Genomic DNA, 15,336 nt, shown 5'->3' with positions numbered 1-15,336 from the left:
GCCCCAAATTAAGTTTTAGTATTTATGCACAGAAGTAGGCAGCTGGAATGTCACCCTCCTTGGGTGGGTTAGGAAGGCTGGGTCACAGAGCAGGGTGGAGACCCCAGGCCAATTATAGAACACTTCTGACAATAGCAGAGAGGTTGTGTGTGCTCCTGGAGACCCAGGTACTGGTCCTTTTGGGCCTCTAGTTTGCTGTCTGTAAAATGGGACACCTCATCCATTTCCTCTCTTCCTCCTTCCTTTCTCAACTTTCCTCCGGGTGTGTAAGGGGTGAAGTTGGGACAGTGTCCCTACTGCGTGACCAGCCTTCTCCCTGCCCTACAAGCCTCCCACAGGTGCGACTTGACTCTCCTGTCATCTTCCCCACTTGGAAAAGCTTGACCTTCTGTGTATCATTAGGAAACTGCCTGCTGCAGCACTGACCCATTTCCTGGGTCGCTAGGCAGAGGAGAACAGCTACTGCTTGCTAGTCCTTAGGCAGTATCTCTTCAGGGGGCTTGGAGTTCCCTGTCCGTCATCTCCAAGCCTTCAAGCTCTTCCAGTTCAATGATTCGGGTTGCTCAGAACCGTTTCTTAGAGTGACCTTTGCACTGCAGCCCACGGAGCTGCATACATAAGTGGTTGCTTAATAAATATTATTCTGAACCAAACTCTCCTAGGCAGGAAAAAAAAATGCAACTTGGTATTTTTGTTCCTGAGGGCAAATTCCATCTCTAGCTGGAGTTCTTCCTGTGGAATGTTTTCCTGCGGACTGCCCTGCCACCTATCAGAGGGCGGATGGGCAGAGCTTGGTAACACGGGACGATGTCCTTGTCCCGCAGAGGGTGGGGGTGCCCTGTGGGTTGGTCCTCGAGGGAGGGCCAGCCCTGTGTGCTTGGCCCTGTGTATGCATGCAGCCCTTGGGATCCTGCCTGCCGCCCATGGGGGTGGATCCTGTTTGTGCCCATTTTACAGATGAGCAGTGAAGGCACAGAGCTTAGGTAATTTGTCCAGGGTGGGACGGCTCGGTGGTGAAGCTGGGATTCAGCCAAGCTGATTAGGCTTTGTAGGCTGAGTGCTTGAACCTCTTTGGCTGGTAATAGGAGCAGTCAAGGAATCAAGGCTCTTCTTAGCCTACAGGCCATTCTCATCTCCATCCCGGGAAACGATTGCATTTCCCTGGCCCTGGGCTTCCACTTCAAGGTGGGGGGTGTCAGCACCTGCGACAGCGAACCAGACCCATGAATTTCCTCATCTTATTAGCGCTTTCATCGGCAATGATGAAATCAATAAAGGAGTGGATTCCAGGAACATACCCGAACCCAGGCGGCCTCCGGGTAGACAAACTGACCTTCAGCTCAGAGCGGTCGGGGAGATCTCGGGACAGGAAGCCACCTCTGTACTCCTGGAATAAGACTGCTCACTGGAGCCCTGTCCTCTGGGACCCAGCATAGGGCTATTTTATATGACTTGGGGGCCCTAGACATGTTTGCCTCCATGGGCCCCTTCCCCACAAAAAATGTTTTAAAATCATATTTTTATAACTGGATACGTATCAGTGTTATATGAGGATGTTTGCTGTGACCTAAAAGTTTATTATTTTTTCTTCTGTTTTTAAAAAGAAATGAAAACATTTCTTGGGGCTCTGGGTACTGTGCCCATGTGGTGCGTAATGAACAGGCCAGCCCTGCCAGGAGCCAGAGGCCCTGAATGAGCATTCTTCTCTGTGCCCTTCGCCTCCACCCAGTGTTTCCAGACCTTTCCGAGGACCTGGTTCTGAGTGTCAACTGGGGGCTCACCTCTAGGCACAGTGATACTAGTGCCGGGAGAGTTGGGAAAGAGGGGTCAGCAGGCTGCCAGTTCTCTGCGGTCCCCACCACCATCGCCAAGAAGGTGGGCTCGGAGACCAGAGGCGTGCCTGGGGTTGGAGCCGTGGTGGAGGGGGTCTTAGCTGAGGCGGGGCAGGGGGTACAGTGTAGCTCGGAGCTGCTTTGTGAAGGGCCGGGGGTCTTGAGCACTGAGCCATGGAGAGCATCAGGCCTCTGAATAAAGCCTAACTCCTGAACGGTGGTTTTCACCTGGGGGCATTTCTGCCTCCCAGGAGCCACCCGGTAATATTCAAAGGCATTTTCGATTATTGCAACTTGGGGCGGGCGCTGCTGGCTTTTGGAGAGTGGAAGTCCGGGATGGTGCTGGGCGCCTCACACAGGGCAGCTCCCAACAAAGAATCTTCTGGTTCCAAGGCCAGCAGTGCTGAGGTCAGGAGACCCCAACCTCAAGAATGTTCCAGACATTGGTTCCTGCGAGTAGGCCCTTTCCGGAAGCTCCTCGAGAGGACGCAGGCTGACCTGCCCTCCTCCAACCTGAGGCAGTGTGATTACAGCCACAGTGGAGACGGGCTGTGTTGATCTAAGCCTCTGTAGTGGCTTCCCGTGAAAAGAGAGGAGCCAGCTGAGCTTCTGAGAGTCACAGCTTCAGACAGCAGAGCAGATGGTTCCAGAAATGGTGGGAGATTCCCAGAGCCCTTGCCTAGTTCCCTGGTCTGCAGAATGCATGGTCTGGAATGCTGGAAGTGGTGTTGAGGTCTCCAGAAATTCTGCCATGGTGGGGTAGGAAGCTGGCTGGGCAGGATATGGTGAGGTTGGGGTCGTGCCCAGGGTGAACTGGGGCTGGGTGAGGGCGATCCGCAGGTTCCTGTATTGTCTTTCCTATGGGGTCCTGCGTGGTTCCTGTGTGGAAGCAGGACTTGTAATCATCTTGCTCTTTTCCTCCTGTGTTCCCTGGACCGTGCCAGCAGAGATGGGGACAGAGCCTGAAATTGTCCCATGGGTCCAGGGGCAAAGAAGCCTGTAGAAATGGAAATGGCAGAACTGGCGGTGAGGGTGGGGTTGAGTCCTCCTCTCTCTCACTTGTGCCAACATCTTCCTCATCCGTCAAGGTTAACATGAAGGAGATGGAGGGTAACCTGAATCAGACCACCTTGTTTATTTACCAGGTTTATCTCAGACTTTCTCAAACCTTCGCTGCAGCCTGCTACCCTCCACCTCTGATATCTGATCAGGGAGGGGGGTATCTTACCTTCTTTGTGGTTGGCCTCAGCTGCCTGAACACTTCCAGAGGAAAGCTGTAGCCAGCCCCCCATTAGGGGAACATGGCTGGTACCTGAGCTGGGGAACCAGGAGCACCTTCTCTTAGGGCCTCTGGGTTTCTGCCGTTTGGGCCTCAGAGACAAAAAGGGGAGGTGGGCAGGGTGAGGAGCGTCTGGGGCAGGTTGATACAGAATATGTTGGATCCAGACTCCCACCCAATCTGGTGTCAGATGCTTCAGACCCGCGTTCCCCTGCGGGTGGTGCTGGGGTTTCTGGAATAGGAAATCACCTGCATTTGGTTATTTATGATGAAATCTGGGCTACCCGGAGCCTCTGGGGAAATAGCCATTCTGGAGAAACATTTTCTGGGTTTCAGAAGGCTTACTCATTTAAATACTTCAATTTTTACTTTCCTAAAGTTTAACAATTTTGGATAGAATTTTTTTAAAAAAAATACTGAATACTTGACATGTTTATCCTTTCCCTTTTTGCATGCCTCGAAGGCATGGCAACCTGCTCCAGTATTCTTGCCTGGAGAATTCCACGGACAGAGGAGTCTGGCAGGCTGTACAGTCCATGGGGTCACAGAGAGTCAGACTCGACGGAGCAACTAACACACACACAAGGTCACATTATCAACATGAGTCTTATTTTGGGCCACACAACGTGGACGTTTTCAGGGGTCAGGTCATCAGTGGCTGTGGAGTTGTTTGTGGGGCACTGAACATCCCCAGAGTTCTTCTGTTTTTTTTAAACTGTCCTCTATCCTCTCTGCCATTTGATACTTCTTGCACCAACAACATGCCTTCCTTCTTATTCCTTTTAATTTTGTTGATTTGATTCTGTGGTGGCCTTGGACACCAGACATGCAGAAACCAGGCTTATTGGAGCAGTACTGCTGTGAACCGTCAGGGTTTTTCATGCACTGACTTTCCCTGTCTTGTGGGAAAAGCATCACTGCTTTACAACGCTCGGGTGTGGTGACCGCCGTCCTGATGCTCGTGAAACTTACCTTCCTCTGCTGCTTGTTTCTGGGTCCGGTTCCACATGGCCAGCGTGGCAGATCACTGAGGCAGATGTCGTCAGCATCCCTTCATCACTATTACCATTTTCGTCGTCATCAAAGTAATCACCACCAACAGGACTTAGTTTCTGCGTCCACCCGTTTCTGTTCTGTGAAGTAGGAACTATTATTATCCAACAATTTGCAGTTAAGGAAACAGATGCACAGAGCGAGTATATGTGCGGGAGAAATACAGGCTGGTATAAAAGACGGTAGAGTTGGGATTTAGCCCGAGTCCGTCCTCCTAACCAGTGCTCACCAGTCTCTGGAAATAATGTATCTGGTTCTAAAGGGATCCTCTCCTCTGGCTAGTGAGAGCTGACATACAGGCAGCAGGGCCCGTGTGAAGGGAAAGGATGGGTGCCAGCCTTTGTTGAACTCCTGGGTTTGCGGGGACCCTGCTGGCCTGATCCCCTGGAGTCTGCTGGAAGGAGATGCTCTGAGAATGTAGGGACCGGCTCCCCGAGGCATGGAGGAGGGTCCCACCCCTTAGCTGATGAGGGAGTGAACACCAAAGCTCACAACAACCCAGAGAGGTTATCACGGCCCTTCTTTTACAGGCAAGGGTCAGCTTTCCTCCCTACAACACTACCTGGGACAGCCCACCACGCTGTGCCTGAATTCTGAAGGGACTGCCGAGTGCTAAGCACCTTGCCTGAAGTGCTTGTGTAGGAGTATTTATTGTAAGACATTTGGGTATGTTACCCAGACTAAGTTTTTGGAGGTGCACTCAAGGGGAAGAGAAAATGTGCACGGTTTGTCTGGAGATAGCCCTGAGTGTTCCCTGGGCCTGCAGGGGGCTGTAGTGCTGCCTCAGGCCCCGAGGCCCCTGCTGTGTCTGTTAGGGGCTCCTGGCCTACCTGGAGCTCTCCGGAAATGGTCTCCCAGGTCAGGATCCTTCCAGACCGTTCACTGTTCCCTGGCTGGACACACCTAAGCCTACATGAGACGGCGGGGGTGTGGGGCATGCCACATGAGCTATGCACACAGTAGGAGCTGTTCCCTGTGGCTGACTGGCTGGGGGTCTAAGAAAGTTCAAAAACGGAATGGCTGGACCTTGGAGAGTCATTTGGATATGAGGCTACACGCCCTGCAATAAGATGAAACCACAGCGTGGTCCTTGTTCTGTTCTGGGAGCTCTTGATGTCGTGGGTTAAAGTGGTAGGCGCTCAGTTGTGTCTGACCCTTTGTGACCCCATGGACTATAGCCTGCCAAGCTCCTCTGTCCATGGGATTCTCCAGGCAAGAATACTGCCATTCCCTTCTCCAGGGGATCTTCCTGACCCAGGGATCGAACCCTGGGTCCCCTGCACTGCAGGCAGATTCTTTATCATCTGAGCCGCCAGGGAAGCCCTGTTATGGGGGGGCGGGCAGCATGCATAGACAGACCAGGAAACAAGTCAGGGTCCCTGGTTCGCGCTGTAGGAGGGAGTGTCCATGCCGGCAGCACAAGAAGGGGGCAGGCGGGCTGATGAACAGTGACGGCGGAGGGTGTGTTGGACGCTGCGTTCTGGTGGCGACCTGACTCCGCCTCACTAACCACCAGACACCAGTGCTCTCTGTGGCTTGAATTTCACAAACTCGTCCAATCCATGCCTTTTCAGACCATAAATGATGAAGACTTTAAACAGGGGAGGTTAGTGGTGGGTGAATCTGAGAGGTCTTTTCTAGGGAAGAGTTGATGGCCTTAATCCCGTTCCCTGGTGAGGGCCTTGCCCACTCGATCCCTCAACCCTGCCTGGCCTCCTGGGATATGGCCAGAGCAGAGTAGGTGACCCAGGCTCTTTTCTGGAGTGAGAGTCCGCGTTCACATTCTGGACTGTGATCTTGGTCAAGAAGCGGTCCTCCGTGAGCCTCAGCTTCTCCGTCTGTAGAAGCTGGGAGAAGCTGGTACTCCTAGTGGCTGTGAAACTGAAATTGATCATCCACGTATCTTGCTTAGCGCTGTTACTTAGACATCGGTCATCCCCTTTCCTGCCATTGTCAGGGGTTCAGCCGGTCCCTGGGGGGCCCACATCTGGGGACACTAGACCTGCAGCTCTCAGTCTCTTCCTCCCTCTCTGCAGACAATGGCGAGGAGCACTCCGAGGGAGGCCTGGTCGAGAACCACGTGGATGGGAACGTGAACTTGTTGGGAGGTGGAGGCGGTGCCGGTCGGAAGCCCCTCAAGTCTGGCATGAAGGAGCTGGCCGTGTTCCGGGAGAAGGTCACGGAGCAGCACCGGCAGATGGGCAAGGGTGGCAAACATCACCTCGGCCTGGAGGAGCCCAAGAAGCTGCGGCCACCACCTGCCAGGGTCAGAGAGGGTTGGGTCTGGCTGGAGGGGTGGGTGGGAGGACAGTCAAAGGAGTGTCCCATGAGATCCATGTCCTCTGTGCTGCAGGCACAGTACTTTCTGATTCCGCTGCTAACATTCAATGTTTCTTCAGGCACATCAGTATTTCTTTGAGGGCCTCAGCATCTTTGGCTGTGAAATGGGCTGGACATATGGGTTCTTGAAGTCCCTCCCTTCTAAAGCTTCCACATTTCTGCTTGGCTTCATTGTTGTTTAGTTGCTAAGATGTGTCTGACTCTTGTGACCCCATGGACTGTAGCTCGCTACGCTCTTCTGTCCATGGGATTTTCCAGGCAAGAATACTGGAGTGGGTTTCCGTTTCCTACTCCAGGGGGTCTTCCTGACCAGGAAGTGACCTGCATCTCCTGCATTGGCAGGCGGATTCTTTACTGCTGAGCTACTGGGGAAGCCCTGCTTGGCTTTGAGATACAGCCCCCCCCCCCCCCCAAAAAAAAATGCCAGAGATGAAGATGGATCCATGGAGCTGGCGGGCTATAGTCCCTGGGGTCGAAAGAGTCACACACAACTTAGCAACTAACTCATCACCACCCCCACTTGAACTTGCCCACTCTTGTTGCAATACACTACCCTCACTCAGCTACCCTTCTTCCTTTTTTCCAGCTCAGCTCTGCTGTCTTGGCCCTTGGATGGGTTTATGGAAGGGAATGATGGTTGGGCCACTGGATGGGGCAGAGATACTTGAATTCAGTGTTTGCAAGTAGATCCCATTTTGGCCCCTGAAAGGATGGAGGAGAAGGGAGAAGACTGCAGGCTGACTTTCTCTTGGAGTGGGGCGGGGCCTGGTGGTAGGGCAGTGAGCTTGCTGAGCTGGGTGTCAGAAGTTCCTGGTTCCACCAGCTCGCTGTGTGGCCTTGGGAAAGGGGCCTTCTGCACATGGGCTCCTTTCTGAAGCGTGCCGGGGCTGGCGTTGCGTGAGCCTGTTCTAAGCGTCCTGTCTGTCTGCCTGTGCCCGCAGACCCCCTGCCAGCAGGAATTGGACCAGGTCCTGGAGCGGATCTCCACCATGCGCCTTCCGGATGAGCGGGGCCCCCTGGAGCATCTCTACTCCCTACACATCCCCAACTGTGACAAGCATGGCCTGTACAACCTCAAACAGGTGAGTGAGGGTGTCCTTGGCCCGGGTGTGCCTTGTTTCTGCCCCCCCACGCCACCAGTAAGCCCCTGAGGTCTCAGCGCTGAGCCCGAGACCAGTCTTCTGCGAGGAGGGGTGGGGATGCCAGCTGCCAGGCCAGGGAGGGCGGGGGCGGGGCTTGTTGGCTTCAGTCCCTTCTGAGGCTGACTTCGCTTCCCCGGCTACCTGCCAGCAGCGGTTAGCATGGGAGGGAGCCTCTTGGAGAAGAGATAGGGCCTCCTAACAGTGCCTCTTGACTTCTACTGAGCATTAGAATCACCTGCAGGTGATTCTGGGGACTCGGCTGCAGGAGATTGCCATTCAGAAGGTCGAGGGGGTTCCGAGAGTTTGCATGTCTAACCAGCTCTCAGAGATGCTGATGATCCCTGGACCCCACTTCCAGAATCACTGACTTAAACCATTCAAAACCAGGTAGCCTCTCTGGTTTTCCAATATCTCAAGGAATGGAGAAACACCACTTGAAATATTACTAAAACAAGTAATGGAAGAGGGCTTCCATTGGTAGCTCAGCAGTGAAGAATCTGCCTGCCAATGCAGGACACTGGGGTTCGATTCCTGGGTTGGAAAAATCCCCTGGAGAAGGAAATGGCAACCCACTCTGGTATTCTTGCCTGGGAAATCTCATGGACAGAGGAGCCTAATGGTCTAGAGTCCTATGGGGTCAAAAGGGTCAGACATGACTTAGCGACTAAACAGTGGACAACAACATGAGTAAATTAGAGAAAATTAAGAAAGTTTAAGTTTTTAAAAGAAAAGAATCCTTTTTCCTCCCTCTTCCACTCTGCTCGTATGCCTTTAATGATCTATGTGTATTTACCTAACCACATAGAGTTTATAGTGGTGATTGTTATCAGTTGTTCAATCTTGGTGGATTGTCCTCTAACCTAGCCCACTGCTCACTTTCTCAAGCTCATCCCTTGTGTAGGGAGAAAAGGTCCGTGTGCATTACATGTAAGGCAGGATTGAGAGAGTGTGGGGTCCACCAGCCATTCTGTTTTCCAGTGGAGGATCTGAGCCCAAGTGCATACCGGGCTTCTCTAGGGAGCTTTAAAACAATACGAGTGCCTGGACCCCACCCCCAGACATCCATATTTTGTGAGTCTGGGGTGCTTTCTGGGCACTGGCTTTTCAAAGGCTCTCCTGGTGATCCTAGTGGGTATTGGAGCTGACTTAAAAGCTGGGTATGTGGGAACTTGCCTGGTGGTTCAGTGGCTAAGACTGCACTCCCAATGCAGGGGGCCCAGGTTCAATCCCTAATCAGGGAGCTGGATCCCACATGCTGCAGCTAAGACTTGGCACACCAAATAAAAAACTAAAAATGTGGGTGTGTGGAGCCAGAAGATGGGGTACGGGGCTCTGCTGACCCCCAGGGGATCTCACTTCCCCATCTTCTTAGCCCAGGCATCTTGTCCCTTGAAATATCAGCCTTGCATTAAAAGCTATTAGTTCACATACCTGCCCTACTAAATGTAAGCCAGCTATTTTGGAGTGCCAAAGAAGCAATAGCAATCTTTTCTTCTGAACCTTATGGATAAATGGGATTTTCGAGAGGAATTGGCTCATGGGTTAAGAGCAGGCACCCTGGGAGGGAAATGCCTGGGTTGGTATACCAGCTGTGGCTCTCACTAGCTCTGTGCCGCTGGCCAAGTCTGTGCTTCCTTCTGACCATCTGTAAAGTGGTAAAACATTGGTACCTAATTCGCAAGGTGATTGTGGGGATTCAATGAATGTATGTTAGATAGGGACTGTAAGCAAGCAGCAAAGAGATTGCTTACACCACGCCCATAGAGCAAGACCTTTTACCATTACATGCATTCTCGGCTTCCCTACAAGTGTACATCCACCCATCCCGTACACTGGGTCGTCTGCTGGATGGGACCTCCCCACGTGTGGGGGCCAAGCCTTTCTCTTGAAGCCACCCCCAGCAGCCTTGGTGATAACCAGAGCGCAGTTCCTGGGCCAGCATCACCAGCATCCCACTGGAGCTTAAATGTCCGTGCGGAATTGGCAGACACACCCAGACCTCGGAACAGGAGTCTGCATTTCAGTGAGACCCCCCTTGTTTTTATCGGGGTGTCCTTTATGTCCTCCTCTCTCCTCAGTGCAAGATGTCTCTGAACGGGCAGCGTGGGGAGTGCTGGTGTGTGAACCCCAACACCGGGAAGCTGATCCAGGGAGCCCCCACCATCCGGGGGGACCCCGAGTGTCATCTCTTCTACAACGAGCAGCAGGGGGCTCGGGGGGTGCACACCCAGCGGATGCAGTGAACCACGGCCAGCCGGTGCCTGGCACCCCCACCCCCACCCCTCTTCGGAGCGGGCAGAGCATGGAGGGCGCATGCGTGGTGGGTGGGGGCGGAGCTTCCAGGAGTTCTGACATGTGTATTTATATTTGGAAAGAGCCCGGCACCAGCTTGGCACACCCCGCCCCGCCTTCCCCCTCCCCAGCTGGAGATGCCTGCACCCTCCCTGCTCGAGGCCCTGCTGGGCAGGAAGGGGATGGTTGCAGTGGCGGAGCTGGGGTAAATGTTTGGGAGAGGGAAAATAAGAAATTTTTATTTTTGAACCCCTGTGTCTCTTTTGCTTAAGATTAAAGGAAGGAAAAATAAAGCGTGTGTGTCTTTTGCCTGAGTCTTTGCCCGCCCCCTCCCCTGAAAGAGGTTCTGAGGCTTGCCAGTCTCCTTCCTTCCAGCTTTACTCCAACTGCGTGGGGAAGCCGGGCAGGCCAGCCTCGGGTCCCCATTCATAACAGAAATGAGATGGATGGGTCGGGAGGAAGTCCGGAATCCAGGTGGAGCCCCCCACCACAGTCCTAGGAGTCTGGCCAACCTCCCCTGCCCCCGGGTGGGCTCTGGGGGAGGAGGGGTGGAGCCGTGTCTCTTCTTTCATCTCACATTGAGATGACACTGCAGAGAAAGAAAGGGATCCCAGAAGCTGGAATTGGGGTCCTCTGGCCCCCCAAATCAAGGAGAGTTCTCTTACCCCGCAGGAGACATGTAATCACCCCCAGGGGAAGTGCGTGGGGCTGTTGTGACTCGAGTCTCAGACCTGCTTGCTGAGGGGCCCACGGAGCGGTCTGGCTCCAGAACAGCATCCCTTGGCCACGGCCGAGGGACCAGGGAAGGGGCACAGACACGGGCCTATTTCTGAAGCAGAATTCTGCCTGCTCGGTTCTCTTGGCATCTCCAGCCCCGGCCAATTCCGGGGGCTCCCCACTTCGCTGACTTCCCTAGTGGCTCAGTGGTGAAGAATCTGCTTGCCAACGCAGGCGATGCAGGTTTGATCCCTGGGTTGGGGAGGACGCCTGGGAAAGGAAATGGCAACCCACTCCAGTGCTCTTGCTTTGGAGAATCCCATGGACAGGGGAGCCTGGCGGGCTACAGTCCACGGGATCTCAAGGAGATGGACACAACTTGGCGGGTAAACAGCAACTCCGCTTTGCAGGAGGTCACGGGGGAAGTGCTGGGTGCTTTCAGGCCCACTGTTCACACATGGCCTCACTTTGCACAGCGCCCCTTCTGTGACATCCTCCCCCTTACTGCGTGGAGGAGGGGACCAGAGGCAGGCATGCCCGAGCCACCACCCTCCTGGTCAGCCACCTAGCAACTCAGGAAGGAGAGGCAGAAGGACGCCAGGCCTGGAGAAGAAAAAAAAGCAGGTCCCCCAAAGCAGGCAGATCCCTAGCCAGAGGCTCTGGGCTGTACTGGCTAGTGGCTGGCTGCCCCGGGAGTGCATTAAAGACCAGTTAGTCCTCAGGAATCCCCAAATAAGGTGCTATTATTGTTAGCTCGGCTTCGCAGATAAGGAAAAAGGCCCCCAGAGATGCCGAACGTGCACTGCCTGGCGCCGGGGCCCCTGACTCCTAGGCCGGCTTGCCGCTCAGCCCTGAGTTATACTGCCCTCTGCGGGCGGAAGCAGGGAGGTTCTCCTGGAGAGGCTAGAGGGCTTTGGGCGCTGGTTGGATCTGTGCCCTGTGGGTCACCGGTCCCTCCACGAGGGTGCTCCCCCTACCCTTCTCCGATCCCCTCAGCGGTCGTCGGCAGCCGGTGGCTGCTGTTCTGGCTGGGGCAGCAGTTTTCAACTTGATTAATATTTGAATCGACTGAGGCACTAGAAAATTTCTCATCCTGAGGCTGTGTGCCCTGCCATCAAAAATTCTGATCTGATTGGTCTAGAGTGGACCCTAGGCAAGGGGTTTTAATTAATTAAATTAAATTAATTAAGGTTCTAGTGCTTTCCAGCCGAAATTGAGACACCTGGGTTTGAATTCTGTCCCACCACTTACCTATTCATTTGCCCAGAGCTACATTAGTCACCTTCTCTGAGCCTCAGTTTTCCACACCTGTCGAATGGGGATGGATTCAGCCTCAACAGGGTTGATACCTAATGTCACCCAATTGATAACAGGGTGGTGTCAATGTGAGACAACAGATGAGGTTGTGCTCCGAAAGCTATATGAGTGTACCCAATGACGGAGGTTAGGATTCGACCATTAGCTGGGGTCAGTGCTCGTGCCAGACCCCCGTACCCCAAGGTGGCTAACTCGCTTGGGTCCTTTCTGTAATGTTTTTTGCAGAGTTCTCCCGAGGATGCCACAGTCTCTTTGTCCATTTTCGTGTCACTTGCCCACAGCCCCCTTGTACTCTTTTTACGGGTGCGTTAGCTAAATGCTTCTGCTGTGGCTTTCGCTACAGGAAACACGCTGACTGATGTATAGTGTGACCTAGAAACTTTTTCAGAGGGAAAGCTGAATTGCACCCATGTGGGAAGATGGTTGGCTGGGCAGTAATCTCTGCTGATCAGAGATGTCAGGCTGATCGCTCACCTTCTGGGACTACCTACCTCTTCCAATTTTAGTTTTAAGACGGGAAGTTGATGAACACTGGGGCTATACTGCCACTGTGTGGCAATATAGGGAACTGCATCTGAGTTTACATGGTCTCAAAGAGTCATTTGCTTAAGGGTTGGTCCCAGGAGTTCACGTTGAGTCAGCTGGGGATGCTTGTTAAACTTGCGATCTATGGAATCTATTCTGGACTGCCTGTTCTTGTACCCTCTGAATTTGGAGAATCACCGCTGTAGTGACTACATCTATCTGTCAGATGTGTCTGGAATACTAGCTCCATGTGATGGGGTAGTTGAGAGCATGAGCTTGGAGATAAGGCGGTCTTGGAATTGGGACTGTACTACTTGTAGTGTATGTGAATTTTTTTTTTTTTTTTTTTTGCTGTGCTAGGTAACTTGTGTGATCTAGTTTCCTGAGCAGGGATTGAACCCAGGCTTTTGGCAGTGAAAGTGCAGTCCTGACCACTGGAGTGCCCGGGAATTCCCTGACTTAGGTGACTTTGGACACATTTCTAACCTCTGAACCTCATTTGTTTCATCTTTAGATATTGAGATAATTTCTCTCAAAGAATTGCTTTGAGAATATAAAGTCATTTCTGTCGTATAATGAGTGCTGCCTACTTGCAGTTGTGGGTTTCCCTGGTAGCTCAGATGGTAAAGAATCTGCCTGCAATGTAGGAGACGCGGGTTCAATCCCTGGGTCAGGAGAATCCCCTAGAGGAGGGAATGGCAACCCACTCCAGTATTCTTGCCTGGAGAATCCCATGGACAGACCATGGGGTTGCAAAGAGTTGGACACAACTGAACGACTAACACACACACATGCAGACGTACTGCATCCTGTGTTCAATGCTAGGGTTTCACAATATAAAGAAGAAAAAGATTATGATCCCTGTCCAGGAGGGGCTGACATTCTAGTGGAGGGAAACAGCCACCAACAGAAGTGTGCCTGGTGAAATTAAGAGGGACATCTGTGTCTTGGGGGAGGCAAAGAGGCGTAAGGAGGAAGTAGGCGTTTGGAGAAAGGAGTGGTGTGTGTATGTGAGTGTGTGCATGTGTGTATGGTGGGGTTCACACCGAGGGACCAGCGTGAGCTACACAGTGACTGTGGAGGCCTGCCTGAGGTTGAGGCTGCCTGTGGAATGGGAGGTTTAAGGTGAGGGAGACCCACCAGGAGGACCTGGGTGTCTTGCTGAAGGGTTTTGGACTGAAAGCTCTCAAGAGTCAAGGAATTTAGGCAGAGGATAATGTGACTGGTTGTTGTTCAGTTGCTAAGTCATGTCCTACTCTGTGACCCCATGGATTGCAGCACACCAGGCTTCCCTGTCCTTCACTATCTCCCGGAATTTGCTCAAAGTCATGTCCATCGAGTCAGTGATGCCATCCAACCATCTCATCCTCTGTCATCCCCTTCTTCTCCTGCCCTCAATCTTCCCCAACATTAGGGTCTTCTCCAGTGAGTCTGCTCTTTGCCTCAGGGGGCCAAAGTATTGAAGCTTTAGCTTCAGCATCAGTCTTTCTGGTGAACACTCAGGGTTGATTTCCTTTAGGATTGATTGGTTTGATCTCTTTGCAGTCCAAGGGGCTCTCAAGGGTCTTCTCCAACACCACAGTTCAGAAGCATCAGTTCTTTGGTGCTCAACTTTCTTTATGGTCCAACTCTCACATCCATACATGACTACTGGAAAAACCATAGCTTTGACTAGATGGATCTTTGTTGACAAAAGGATGTCTCTTCTTTTTAATATCCTGTGTAGGTTTGTCAAGATCTCTGTGTTAGAAAGTGAACTCCGAGTGTGGTGTTTAGCATGCAGGACACGAGTGGGGAGGGAAGGTCCCAGCAGGAAGAAACTGCAATGACCCAGGTGGGAAGAGAGCATGGTCTGAAGCGGGCAGGGGAGGTGATGAGAACAGTCAGACTGGAGAGCTGTCAACGAGGTGGCTTATTCCTGGCATCTGGGAACTTACCAGGTGTCAGTGGTTAAGGAGAGCCAGGCCGAGGCAGCTGGGTGGATGGTGACTCCATTCTTTAAGAGCAGAGATGGGGGGGAGGAGAAGAAAGGAGATGAAGAGCGAACAGTTCAGGAAGGGGGGGATGACGAGTCCAAATTTTGTTCGGGTTTTGAACTTTGTGCTTCTGAGGTATAAAATCAGATGGGCAAAGTACATGAGCTTATGGTACGAGTTCAGTTTTGGACACATTGAACTTGAGTTGTCTGGGGGATTTTGGGTGGAGAAAATATCCTTGACCCTCCCGTCATTCTCATCCTAATATCTGGTTCAGGAGCAAGTCCCATCGGCCTGCGCGTCCCCTTCTCTGCCTCTCCTCTGTCGCCAGTGCAGCAGGAGAGGGGATGGCTGGTGGAGGGGATGGGTGGAGAGAGAAAAGGAAGGGGACCGTCGCTTGGAAACAGAGGAGGAGTGATGTCAAGGGTGTGAGCGAACGTGAGAGTGGTTTAGTGGCTGACTCCATCAGGGGTGGGAAGGGGAAGTAGGACGTACTCAAAGGTGGGTCTTGGTTTTCTCTGGTAGCAAGACGGCAGTGTGAGGCGGAGCATGGAGGTGTGTAGTAGATGAGGAGAGGGGGGACCCCCAGGCGGGCTTTGGAGATCGGTGACCCCTTGGTGGGGTCAGCCCACACGACGCTGGGACTTTCTCCAGCAGGGCTCAGTGGGGCTGGGCAGGAGTGCCAAGGGGAGGTCCCCCAGGGCCGAGGGGCCGCAGGGCAGGGACACCAGACGAGCAGATGCTAACGGGGGAGCCCCGTGGGCTCCAGGCTCCTGGGGGAAGGAAGCCGAGCTGGCGGGGGGGGGGGGGGGGGGGATTGATGAATGGAGAAACAGAATGAGGGAGGCCAAAGGCTCTCGTTC

The 15,336-nt window shown here is 53.1% G+C and overlaps 1 protein-coding gene across 1 annotated transcript in view; it reads left to right on the top strand.

Moving 5' to 3' along the window:
- Window positions 1-10,039, top strand: part of IGFBP2 (insulin like growth factor binding protein 2) — a 28,802-nt gene extending 18,763 nt beyond the window's left edge. The window contains exons 2-4 of the mRNA XM_065927664.1: window positions 6,201-6,430; window positions 7,446-7,586; window positions 9,725-10,039. Coding sequence (XP_065783736.1) covers window positions 6,201-6,430; window positions 7,446-7,586; window positions 9,725-9,889 — 536 coding nt within the window. The 3' untranslated portion in view covers window positions 9,890-10,039. The remainder of the gene's footprint in view (window positions 1-6,200; window positions 6,431-7,445; window positions 7,587-9,724) is intronic.
- The last annotated feature ends 5,297 nt before the right edge of the window (window positions 10,040-15,336 follow it).

Source organism: Muntiacus reevesi, chromosome 3 (assembly GCF_963930625.1).
Source record: "Muntiacus reevesi chromosome 3, mMunRee1.1, whole genome shotgun sequence".
Classification (NCBI taxonomy): Eukaryota; Metazoa; Chordata; class Mammalia; order Artiodactyla; family Cervidae; genus Muntiacus; species Muntiacus reevesi.
Note: the sequence above shows the minus strand (reverse complement) of the source record. Positions and strands in the feature narration are given on the sequence as shown.